The sequence below is a fragment of the Stigmatopora nigra genome, chromosome 16, assembly GCF_051989575.1.
Source record: "Stigmatopora nigra isolate UIUO_SnigA chromosome 16, RoL_Snig_1.1, whole genome shotgun sequence".
In the NCBI taxonomy this organism is placed as follows: Eukaryota; Metazoa; Chordata; class Actinopteri; order Syngnathiformes; family Syngnathidae; genus Stigmatopora; species Stigmatopora nigra.
In genome coordinates this window covers 2,690,335-2,703,334 of record NC_135523.1, presented here as the reverse complement: position 1 = coordinate 2,703,334, position 13,000 = coordinate 2,690,335, and the positions used below count along the sequence as shown (strand labels likewise).

Below are 13,000 nucleotides of genomic sequence, written 5' to 3'. Positions count from 1 at the left end.
TATGTCGTTTTTTTGCGATAAAAAGCCTTACTATAGTATGTCGTTTTTTTGCGATAAAAAGCCTTACTATAGTATGTCGTTTTTTTCCGATAAAAAGCCTTACTATACTATGTCGTTTTTTTGCGAAAAAAAGCCTTACTATAGTATGTCGTTTTTTTGCGATAAAAAGCCTTACTATACTATGTCGTTTTTTTGCGATAAAAAGCCTTACTATAGTATGTCGTTTTTTTGCGATAAAAAGCCTTACTATAGTATGTCGTTTTTTTGCGATAAAAAGCCTTACTATAGTATGTCGTTTTTTTGCGAAAAAAAGCATTACTATAGTATGTCGTTTTTTTGCGATAAAAAGCCTTACTATACTATGTCGTTTTTTTTTAAGGAAAAAAGCCTTACTATACTATGTCGTTTTTTTTAAGGAAAAAAGCCTTACTAAACTATGTCGTGTTTTTTACGAAAATAAAGCCTTACTATACTATGTCGTTTTTTTACGAAAATAAAGCCTTACTATACTATGTCGTTTTTTTAAGAACAAAAAGCCTTACTATACTATGTCGTTTTTGAAGAGAAAAAGCCTTACCATACTATGTCATTTTTTTAAAGGAAAAAAGCCTTACTATACTATGTTGTTTTTTAAGAGAAAAAGCCTTACTATACTATGCCATTTTTTAAGGAAAAAAGGCTTACTATACTATGTCGTTTTTTTAAGAAAATAAAGCCTTACTATATTATGTCGTTTTTTTAAGAACAAAAAGCCTTACTATACTATGTCGTTTTTTAATGAAAAAATGCCTTACTATACGATGTCGTTTTTTTAATACAAAAAGGCTTACTATACATGATCGATTTTTAATTTTAAAAGAGCCTCCATCGCAAACGTCTATTTGTGACTTAGTGTATTCCCGAACCATGTATTGAACATTAATGCCTTTGCCTGGAGATCTATGGTTCTCCAACTGTACGTATTTAGCATAAAACCCTCGATCTGGTATCGCTCACGCAGATTAAATCGCTAACCATCTCCGGAGGCGGAGCTTTTAGCAAAGGTCAATTCCCCCAGATAAGTCAGCGCCTCGGATCAAAAAGTCTGCGGCATAAATAAACAGCTCACGAGAAGCAAATATTTTGGCGGCGGCGCGTCGTCAATCACCGGCTAGCACGAAAGCCGCATACATTTATATGTAAATGAAAACATGCAGGAAGCCACTCGCAGACGCTTTTGTTCTCCATTTAAGCATTCGCCAATTTGACAGAGCGCCAGTTGGTTAGCTAGCGTGCTAATCGCAAACTCGTCTCTCAGATTGGACTCGGACGAGCTCTTGTTTTGCTCTAAAAGCGGAATTTTGCAGAAAATAACGTCTGTTCAGAAGTGGCGGCGGGCGGACGGCGATGATGAGTCACGGGACCCGGTCTGGCCGCCGCGCCAAGCCTTTGAAGCGATCCCCAAAACGTCTGGAACGCGGACCGCGTTGCGGTTGGGGGGACGAGAGCTGCGTATTAGCTAGCGCAAGAGAGAAAGTGAAGGGAGATCCAAGCGCCTCATATTGAGGCCTGCTCATATTCGAAGGTCGAAGATTTAGACCCAAAAGCCTTACAATCGTGTGGGATTTCTGCTAAGTAATCCTCCTGGATTAAGAACAACGATACGTGATGTTGCGGAGGATCATGAGAGTACGTTTGCCTCGACGCCGCACAAAATGAGACGAAAAAATCTGCCAAAAGAGAACGGAGGAAAACGATAGAAAGTGTATTGGCTTGGTTAAAATACACTTACCTGGTCAGTAGTAGTGGTGGTCTTTTTCTTAGTACTTTTCTTCAATTCTTCATCCAAAAAACTGGAATCCAACCACCAAGTCCAACACACCTGAAAGACAGTAAACAATAAAATATTGAATAATTTGTTACATAAATTACAAGTCACATGATTAATTCAGCTCATAACGCAAATGGATTACAGTATTTTTTGGACTATAAGTCGCACTAGCCAAATAATGCACAACGAATAGGAACAGCAAGTATAAATAAGTCTAACTGGAGTATAAGTCGCACTTTAGGGAGGGCATTATTATTATTTGAACAGAAAATAAGAATAAACATATGTTAAAGTAACATTGTTAAAATGGAAAACAATAGACTAAATAGGCACCTGTTAATGTAACATTTACAGTTTTTGGATTAAATAAAAAAACCTTAGTCATACTTGAGTATTAGTCACAGAGTATGAACTAAGTGCTACTTATAGTCTAGAAAATACAGTAGTTAGAGTAGTATAGAAATTCCAAGACTTGCAATAGAATGTAAAACGACTATAAAGCAGGCGATCTGTGACGAAAACTTTTCTCATCATGTTTCACTTGTGGAGTTATGAAAAGAAATGTGGTGTTAAAAAGAAGAAAAAAAATGCAACATGTGCTCTTTTACTAGCCTCCTCCGCCCCATAAAGGTAATTGATGGCATGTTTGGTGCCGGAGTGCGAACAGACGGACAACTGGTGGGACACCCCTGGCGTCTTGTCTTGGATGGAGAAGCCACCGTGATATATCGCCGAAACCCCGCCTCTCCTCGCCCGTCTTCCTCCGTGCTAAAGAAATATTTGTCCAATCTGTCCAAGCAAACTCCCCCCTTCCGACGGGACGGAGGACCCCGACTTTCCCATCGGCGTTCTGTGGAATTGAAAAAGAGAAGAGAGGCGAGGCCATGGATTATAAAACAGTCAAGCTAGTAAAAGTAAAAGGCCATAAAAATGTTATATTAAAATAAATGTGCCTTTTCGAGTGAGAAGATTGGTCTCCTTAAGTCTTTCTTCTCTGCTCTGTCCTTTGGACTCTGTGGAGGAAGTGGGAGAGCGGATGATACTGACCAGGATGATGTCCATCATGGACAGCACCTCCCAGCCTCTGCATGGGTCTGTGGAGTCCCTCCAAAGCTCTTTCAGCAATAGACTGCTGCACCCTCATTGCAGGAAGGAGCGCTTCTGCAGATCCTTCATCCCATCAGCTGTCAGGCTCTTTAACAAAAAAAAAATGGCTGTTAGGACCTACCTTATGCATGCATGTACATCTATGTGTATGTATATATGTATATATGTATATATGTGCTTATATGTGTATATGTGTATATGTATATATGTGCTTATATGTGCTTATATGTGTATAAGTGTATATGTGTATATGTGTATATGTGTATATGTGAATATGTGTATATGTGTATATGTGTATACGTGTATATGTGTATATGTGTACATGTGTACATGTGTACATATGTATGTGTATATGTGTATATGTGTATATGTATATATGTATATGTATATGCACCCTCTTGCTACTGTGACAACAAAATTTCCAATCCAATATTGATAATACCAGATACTCCAAATCATGAGACGAGTCAAAAAAATGTTAAGTCTATACTCGGTTTTAAGTCTCCACGGAGGTCCGCCTTAGACCTTAAACTCGGAGTCGTTTGCCGGAAAATATCGGGGACGCGCTGGGTTCCCACAAGAAGAAAAAAAAAACGCAGAGGAGAAACAAAGCCAGATGATTCCTCAAGTCGGGGAGGGGGGTTTCGGGGGGGCTTTGAAGTTTTACGGCGAGAGGTCGAGGCCCGGACTCTGCTGGTTTGTATTGGACGACGCGCCATGAACCTACCGCGTGGCCCATTAACGGGTGATCGGGTTCGCCCGTGGTGTTTGGATGGAGTTTGTCAGTATGGAGGTTTTTTTTTTTTTTTTTTTTTTGGACTCTATTCAGTCGTTTTGAATCGAATGCCTGCTGAGGTTCGCGCGTCTCCCCGAACACGAAGCCGCACTTGAGGTCGTCGCCGGCGGGACTGAGCAAACACGCGCCTTTTGGACGCCCCGGCAACCGTTTGGACTGGAAAATGTCTCTTGGCCTTGGGGGAGAGGGGACTTCCGACCTCGGGGGAGGAAAGCTGTCTGACAAAAAGGGAAACAAACGCACGCACCAACCTTTTAAGGGGCGCTAACATCGCTTCCTGAATGATGCGTTTATGGGAGAAAAGGTCAACTCTGAACTCCTCAAAAAAAAAACATTCAAACTCTTGTGCTACACAACAAAGTACTTTAAAATATATATATTAAACTCATTTATGGCGACATTGTTAATATGAACAAACCAGAGAATTTCTAAGTATTATAGTTTTTTGTTAAAAGCAGATTTCAGTTAAGTATTGTTAATAAATGTCTTAAACTGGTAAAAAAAAATGATATCTAACAGTTTAAAAACCCACATTTCAACTCTTTTTTAAACTCGACATTCTTTACAGAGGATAAAGAATACATGACCAAGTACTTTAACTTCAACCCCAATAAATCCCACCAAAAAATGTCAAATTACAACTACATATCAATGAAAAAAATCCTATTTGTCAAATACCCATCATTTCTAGGCCTTCCCTACACAAGCTCCGCCCACCATCAACATTTTCCCGCGGTGCCTAAAAGTCTAAACCCTCTCGCATTTGAGCCATCGCGCCAGGTGACGGCGGTTCGTATATCACCCGCGTACGGGTCAACGCGACAGTTGCCGACAGGTGGCATGGCCTAAAAAGGTCAAAGTTCACGCAACATTGCCTTGGCAACACGAGTCGGGGAAAACGTACCCATCTGTTGCCGTGCATCATGGGACTTGTAGTGTTGTCATGGAAGACACAGGAACAGATGGACCCTCGTGAGACCCCTACAAAAGACATTAATTTCAATAGGGGAAAGTTAAGATGGACGGAGGGACTCCCCTGGTTTTTTTTTGCAACCCCAGCTGGCGAGCAGATGGGAGGACCGGTGGGCTAAAATGGGGAGAAGGGGAATCAGGTAACCCACGGGAATCCGCATATCTGCCAACACAAGGAAAAAAATGCTGAAATGTGTAAAAGACGTATCATGGAATCATGAATGTTTTATGCAAGGGAAATATATTATACGCCGTGTCAAAAGTACATTAGCTTGGGAAAAAATGGCTCAAATTACTGACACAGTCTGGACATTATTTATTAGGACTCGGAGATATGCATAGTAGCATTTTTGTGCCAATAGTGGAATCGATATCGCTACAATTTCTAAGACCAAATTTCATAGCCAACCTGACAATAGACATTTTGTAAAAATCTAACTTTCCAAGACGCTATTTCAAGTAACCCAGTAAAAAATTAAAATAATTCAACATTAACTCGAGCAAAACCACTTACAAAAAATTCATCAATAGTGAAGCTAAGTCTTTTTAAGACCCCATTTAAGACCCCAACTGACATTGAAGTCAATAGACGTCCAATCAAATGATTTCTGATGGCCCACAAAGTCAAAATACATTGGAATGAATGGCATTGAAACATAATGGCTTCTATTTTTAACCCAATTAGCAAGTTGCATTTTCCTTTCCTATCAAGCCCCCCCTCACCGTCGTCCATCTTTGACGACCTCCCGTTACGCATTTACGGCGGCGTAAAGGATTACGACTCGTCACCTAACTTCCTGACTTCCTGATTCTGTGTCTAAGTTTACAACCTAAATAAAAGTATTTGAGTTTAGCTTCACTCGTTAGCCGTAAACAAGACTAGCACTGTTGTCTACCTTTTTATTGTGGCTTCTTAGCAAGGAAATTTTCGCTGTTAGAAAAGGACTTGTTTGTTTTTTTTGATAGACGTTAAAGGACTCTAATGTTTTATGCCTGTCTGGAAAGGAATGAAGTTTTTTCGTTTGTGCGCTTTAAGTACGTCAAAATTCGTTAATTAGCTAAAACTGCTAGCTAGCAATGAATGGATAAATTCCATGTACCCTTTTTATGCTTTAAATGAGAAGAAAAATAAGTTTTGCCTTTAAGAATGTCAATAAAAACGAATAAAATAAATAAAAAACAGAGTAAATGAGGAAATAAAATGAATATTTACTGTTTTTCCCTTTTTAGAAGAAAATTAAAGATATCTAAAATATCATACGATAAGAAAAACGAATAAAATAAATAAAAAACAGAGTAAATGAGGAAATAAAATGAATATTTACTGTTTTTCCCTTTTTAGAAGAAAATTAAAGATATCTAAAATATCATACGATAAGAAAAAAAGTGTTTTGTTTTTAAAACAAAAAAAAATATTTTTTAAACTGGAAAACAGAAAGTTAAAACTATTTATTTATAAATAGGTCGTTCACAATGTGTAGGAACAATTTGATAACCTTTTTTATCGGCTTATCTGTTGCTTTTTGATTAATAGTCGCATTCACAATAGTTCTGTAAAGTTAGCATAACAGTAGCACGTATGGAAAGATCCATAACCAAAAAAAATGGCTTTGTCAGGGATGTCTTAATGATACTTTAGCATCTGGAAACATTTTGTCGAGAGTACTCGTGTTTAAGTGCTAAAAACCTTGCATTCCATCGTCAACGTTTATTTTTCTAAGGTGAATTCGAGCAGTCGGTTCCATTCTTTTGCCAGTCCGTCGCTCCTAATTTTAGAAGACAAAAAAGCTAGCTAACATTTTGTTTCTTGTTATTTTTTTTTTTTTACAACTTTATGGAGATTTTCCGGCATTCCTCTCCGGATTTCTTCCCTTTTAGCCGCATGTTTTTGCCTTTGATGGTTCTTTCCAAAAAATCCGAGCGGGGAAACTCCGGGTTTCCGTTGGCAAATGGCGAGATGTTGCCAGGCTATTGCGTTGCGTGCCGTCGGCCAATCCTTCCACCGTGTTAACGACTCGCTGCTTTGACTGGATCGCATTTACGGGAAAGTGATTAGAAATACACAAGCGGTTCAGGGGGGAGCGCTCTTCATTTACGAGTCATTTCCTTAAGAAAACATGGCCTTCATCTAAGGACGCCTATTTAAGGGGAGTCCAATTACGGGGGAAGGCCGGCAACGACAATGGCAAACCTTCACGTGGTGTCTCCTGAGAGGCCGCTCGCCGCGGCCTGCGAATTCCAACTAATACCACTCAGAGCTGCCAACAAGGACCGTGGCACCCTACGTTTTTCATCCAGCCGGAGACATTTGACTGCCCCCACCTCCGACTACCCCCCGGATGAAATAATCCGCGTTCCAGTGGCAGCTCTAGCGCTATCTGAGGGCAATCCTCAGGCGCTTGTAGTGCAAAACAAACAAACAAACAAACAAACGACAATGACAACTTGTTAGGAGCGATCGATTGAGGTGGCTAATTGAAAAAGACGGCTTTTTATTGCTGTTTTTTGGTCGTAAAAATCAACCGCAAATTCATGTTTATCATATATGCTACTCAAATGACTAAATGAGTGCCTTTGAGATACAATTGACCATTTTTGAGACTATTTTAAGCAAATATTCATTCATTCATACATTTTACGCTAATGCTAAGGGTCCAATTTAGAGTGTTTAACCAGCTAGCTAGCATGCATGTTTTGGGGATGTAGAAGGAAATTACGATATTTTTCTAATTGAAACGAAGACAAGTAAATATTCTCTATTTATATATATATTGATATTTATTTACTTTAATTTAGTTTCGCCCCTAATCTTTCATTAAGAATTAAAACATTTAATTTTAATTAGAAAAGGCTCTGATAAGCCTTGAAATAGCTAGCCTTTTTCGACCTAGCTAACATCAAAATAGCTAGCATAGCTAACATTTAGAAGTTCATGTTAATCCGCCATTTTGTACTAGTTAGCAAATTCCATGGTTACAACATCTCTTTGGGAAAGTTTTGGCTAGGCGCTAGACCTCCGACTTTGCCCGTCTGTGTCGCCAGGTGGGTTCAATTCCCGAGATTTATTGGTTGTATGTCATGCCACGGGGTCCAAATAAATACGCCAACGGTGCGCGCGAGAATATTCTCAACTGTGCCAGGTTTTATTGGACGGCAAACGCTGAATGTTCACAGTGATTCATCGCAACATAAAAAGCCTTCGCCAGGTGTTGTCGGATTCGACCGATGTGGATTACAGGGTGGCGGCGGCGAAGGGCTATTGTGGAAAAAAACATGTCCGTCTATTGTTTTGGTGCGGGTGAATCCAGATGTCACTTTTTTATAGACGGCGCCTTGTAAAATCTGAAGGGAAAATGTTCATTTGACATGACCGCACAACAATTGTCATCTCCTTAAACAGTCACGGCTATTTTTTTGTTCTTTTGTCGGAACAGCTGTTATTAAGTTCTATTACGGGGGTGTCGGAGTCATGCATGTTATTGTTAGGGTTGCAGTTAGAGGGTCTTTATGGAAGGTGTCTGGCTAATTAACAACTTTAAATTTTAAAATGGATCTTTTCCGACTGTTTTATTTAATTTACATTATTTACATAGACAAAATTATTTTTTTTTTAAAGATGATAAATTATTGGATGAGGTTGAAGTCATCATTTTACGAGAATTAAGACATGAAAATAGTAATTTTACGAGATTAAAGTCAGATTTTTTTACGATATAGCAATGCAAAACGACAATTTTCAAGTTGTTATGTTACTTTACATTAAGTGAACTTCTAGTAGTATTAAAATAAAAAGCCAAAGCAAAGATAAATAGAAAATCCTGACTTGAAAAAGGTCTCTGTTCCCCCCCCAACACAAAAAAACATCACATGATGGCTTGAGTTATTAGGTTAGCTCAGGTTACCTGGCTCTTCTGGACTTCGAGATTAAGGAAGTGCAACCTGAACCGAGAATGCCAGAAGCGCCGCTTCAATTTTTTTTTACAAAAACCCTAACTGGAGATTGAACCCCCAACCGGAATTCCAAAGGCAAGCGAGAAAAACAACTCAATTAGCTGGACGTGTGACCGTACGCTAACGACTTCCTCGTGCTTCCTTGAACGGACGCTCGGCCTTCCTTGACACGTCTAGGCTAAAAACGACAGCTCAATGCTGCGGGAGATCGGTTGGGAGAAGTAGCTAGCATCTGCTCGCCTGTCGGATCTCCCTCGGCTCGTTTTTCAAACTGTCTTTCGCCTGAGAAGACGGACGACTCCGTCGAGATTATTTTAATCGGACGTCCCTAGAGTAACAAGAAACGTGTTTCTACGTCAAAAATACATTCTCCGTTGGCCCTTTTCAAAAAAAGTTATGGAAATGAAGGCCTGTCAAATTGGATTGGACATCAATGATAGTGAGATATCTTCACTCAACATCAGATTTTACAGTTAAAATGGGTTTTTGGCTAAAATTGGCATGATTTAAAGGCTACAAGGAAGAAAATAATCAAAGTCTATTGCTAATAATGTTAAATATTTTTGAATACATTTGTTGAGACATTTTTTTACATAGATTTTTACTGCATTGGTTTCAAAATATGGGTAAAGTGTCTAGCTCTATCTAGATTAAAAGATGAGAAGTGAAACAGAATGTAGGCTAGATTCAAGTGTCTTGTTTGGGCCATATTTAATGCTATTTTTGCAATAAAAACTGTCTTAGAATAATAATATGACGGTTTTTCATCTATTTTTTACGACTTAGCAATAAGTAAACCAGAGAAATATGAATATATTTGTCATACTGATAGCTTCACCATATATATAACGATTATATTTCAAGCAAATTCATAATAATGATAAACCTAACATATACCACAAGCTAAAAACCCAAAACATGACTGAGAAAGTACTACATTGCCAAAATTTAAATGAAGACACACATGTACACAAGTACTGATTCACCACACATTCAAGTTAAAAAGTACTAAAACAATGTAGCCTGTACTAAAGCTTCTTGTTCGGAGTATCAACAATACGCAAGACAGTCATTATCTCTCAATATCTTGAGACGAGAAGTATTTCGGGACAAGGTACTCGCAAAAAAAATGTCTGTCAGGACCTGATCCCAGAACAGGTCTGGACTCGTACGACCACGGCAAAATCGCGGGTTTGGAGCGCCACCAAAATCCCATCTTGGCATTCCCCAGACTAGTTTGAAAAACCAAGGTCGGTCTATGGATTTACGGCGGCCATATTGCGGGGACAAATAGCCACCTTGTTCTTAAAAAGAAAGGGTCAAAGGGCAAATAGTACATCTATCGTACGGCGATATCCAAGTTCGGAAGTTAAAGACTGGGTTTCTCCCGAGAATGACGGTATTGTGAGCCAAAACAAAACGGGCCTCTTTTCCATTTTGCCACGGATTCCTCGGGGCGAATTAAAAATGTGGGCCTGTCGGACGTTAATGGAGCGAGACGGGAAATTTACGAGCAGATACGACGATTCCGCTGATTAACGCTCGAGTTCTGTCGCCGTAGAACAAGTGGGCCCTATTTTTTCAGCGCTTATATCTTATTTAGGAGCTAGCGCAACAGCTGGACTGCGTGTTGGCGGATAAAGATTCGTCTTTAGAAGCGTAACCCCTGCGGGAGCAATAATTTTTTTCTTTGGACTCTTCTATGGTTTGGAACTCTGAAAAAAAATATGATTTTTGACCCAAATGGCATTTTTTTTCCGCCTGTTTCTTATTCTGTGGGGCCTCGCTCAGCTCTGGTGCTAATGCTAGCTATTGCTACAATTCGTGTTAAGGTTTTGTGAGGTATATATATTTTAAAATACATTTAACATTTGAAAATGTAAAATTAAATCCACTTTTTTCTTATTGTAGAACTTACACTCCAGGTTAACTTATTTTTTCCTGCGTATTCGTTGGCTCCTGCGACTTATACTCCAAAATGCTAGCTAGTACTACAATTCATGCTAAAGTTTTGTATGGTATTTTTGTCCTAAATACATTTAACAATTCAAAATGTACATTTAAATTCACTTTAAATGAACAACTTACTTTTTTTCCCTGCGTATTCGTTGACTACTGCGACCTATAGTCCAAAAAATATACGGTAAACCCTGGTGCTAATGCTAGCAAATACTACAACTCATGCTAATGTTTTGTATCGCATTTTTTTTTCCTAAATACATTTAAAAATTCAAAACGAAAGTTCAAATTCACTTATTTTTTTCCTGTATATTAACTGGCTACTCCGACTTACAATGCAAAATATACAGTAAACCCCAGTACTAAAATACTAGCTAGTACTACAACTCTTGCTAACGTTTTGTACAGTATTTTTTTTCCTAAATACATTCAGCAATTCAAAATGTAAATTTAAATTCACTTTTAGCCTGACTTATGTTTCCTGCATATACTTACAGTCCAAAATATAAATATAAGCTAATCGCTACAAACACCTAGCATTTTTTCCCTAGCCTTGTTTTCACAGTCTCTATCTTGTTGTTAAGTTGTTGACCGAGGCTATCCGGGCATGTCTGACCAATCCCCATTCCTCCGTCAGGAATGCGAGGCGCTGAAAATCTCATTTTGTCTGCGAGTCTTAAGCACCCTCCATTGCACCTGGGGACTTCTTTCTTCCCCAAGAGAGAACAGTAGGTATTGAGGGATGAGCCATGGCCAATTTAGCTGCCAGATGATGGAGACGGATTGGCTTTTTTTCCCCCAAAAGCAAAGGGAAAATTCTTGTATTCCCAGTACGATGCTAACAAAAAATGGGCCTTGGTTTCAAAGCACTCGCATTTTCGACAACAAATATTGCGGGTTTGTACAAAAGCTGCCGGTCCGCTAGCCCCGCCGCCAAGTCTGTTTCTGGTGGTCATGGTTTTTAAAGATGAGAGAAAGCAAATGTGACGTAAAAATAACACATTTGCTTTGGAAATGGACCCTTGTGTGGGCCACGTGTTCCCACTTAGATTCGGGCAATTGTGCGTTTTTTTATCTACTGGAATCTGCAACCGGTTTAACACGGAAACGTAGATAGAATAACGCAATTTGCACAACTATGTCCAATCATTTAAGAAGAAATAGGAACATTAGATATAGTTTCAAAACAATCCTTTTGTTGTCTGTAGATTACCAACAGATTGTCGCAAAAAACATGGATCAACTCATGAAATGTGTTATTATAATCATAAATCTAGTACATGTTGAAATATGAGATGAAAACAAACAAGAAATGTTCAGTTTTCCGAACAAAATACTTTTTTTGTCTATTTTAAATGCTTATAGTTAGATTTGCTATTGCTAAATTAGTACATTATAGTATTTGTGTTAGTATGGCAGTACATAAAATCGGCCCAAAATACTTTAACAACAAAATGTCCAACTTTTAGTTAGTTTGTAGCTAGTTTCACTATTGCTAATTAGTACATTATTGTATGTTAGTATGGCAGTACATAAAATCGGCTCAAAAATATTTTTACAACAAAATATCCAACTTTTAGTCATTTTAACAATCAACAAATGGCTCTACCAAATTACCCGTCACTACCACGATTTCTTCCCCCTAATTTACCACCCAATCAATTCCCAAGCCACTTCACCCTTAAAAATCCATCCATTTTCCTCCCTGACCTTTCCCTCTCCACCTTAATAATATTTTCTTCCATCTGTCAAAGTCTATATTCCTGCAACAACTTGACAAGGCTATAATTCTCCACCAATACTACAAAACCTGCGGTTATCGGCGCGCCATCTCCACCTGGGGGCTGGGAGCGCCGGGCTGGCTGGCGGATCGGCGTACCTTTGCTACAACAAGTACTTTGCTAGGTTTGCCTTAGGACTTTTCTTCACATACAACCAAGAGCTGATATCTGATCACCTTCTCCCATCCAGCAGATGGCCAGAAACGATCGGTATGTGTCAGGGAGGGCGAAATCCAGATTTCCCTTCAGACAAAAACAAAATACAGCTCTACCGTACTACCAAACGTCAAAATTTATCATCTGCCACCCCTACCATGTTCATCCACACAAAGTAACGTACGACGAAGTATGTTCTTATGTTTTGATCGTCTCCACGGCAACCCTAGCACACTTCCATTCCAAGACTCAATCATTTGAATATATCGCCTCTGCAGGGATGTGGAATGCCACGCGGTGGGAGGAGCCAGGGGGTCTTAAAACTGCCATCCGGATGAAAAGAAGCCATAAACTTGACCGCCACTTAAGGAGATTGCGGCACAAGCCATTGCGGTTTTCCTCCGCTGAAAGGGGCTTAAGTCCGAGGCCGCATCCAATGCGTCACGGGCGTCTAATCCCCGACCTCGG

The 13,000-nt window shown here is 39.2% G+C and overlaps 1 protein-coding gene across 1 annotated transcript in view; it reads right to left on the bottom strand.

Moving 5' to 3' along the window:
- Nucleotides 1–1,360: 1,360 nt before the first annotated feature.
- Nucleotides 1,361–13,000, bottom strand: part of LOC144209946 (uncharacterized) — a 24,496-nt gene continuing 12,856 nt past the window's right edge. Inside the window, exons 2-8 of the mRNA XM_077736519.1 lie at nt 4,618–4,848; nt 3,965–4,032; nt 2,885–3,004; nt 2,764–2,823; nt 2,419–2,660; nt 1,772–1,861; nt 1,361–1,498 (exon numbers count right to left, since the gene is read on the bottom strand). Of these exons, the coding sequence (XP_077592645.1) occupies nt 1,361–1,498; nt 1,772–1,861; nt 2,419–2,660; nt 2,764–2,823; nt 2,885–2,954 (600 nt within the window). The 5' untranslated portion in view covers nt 2,955–3,004; nt 3,965–4,032; nt 4,618–4,848. The remainder of the gene's footprint in view (nt 1,499–1,771; nt 1,862–2,418; nt 2,661–2,763; nt 2,824–2,884; nt 3,005–3,964; nt 4,033–4,617; nt 4,849–13,000) is intronic.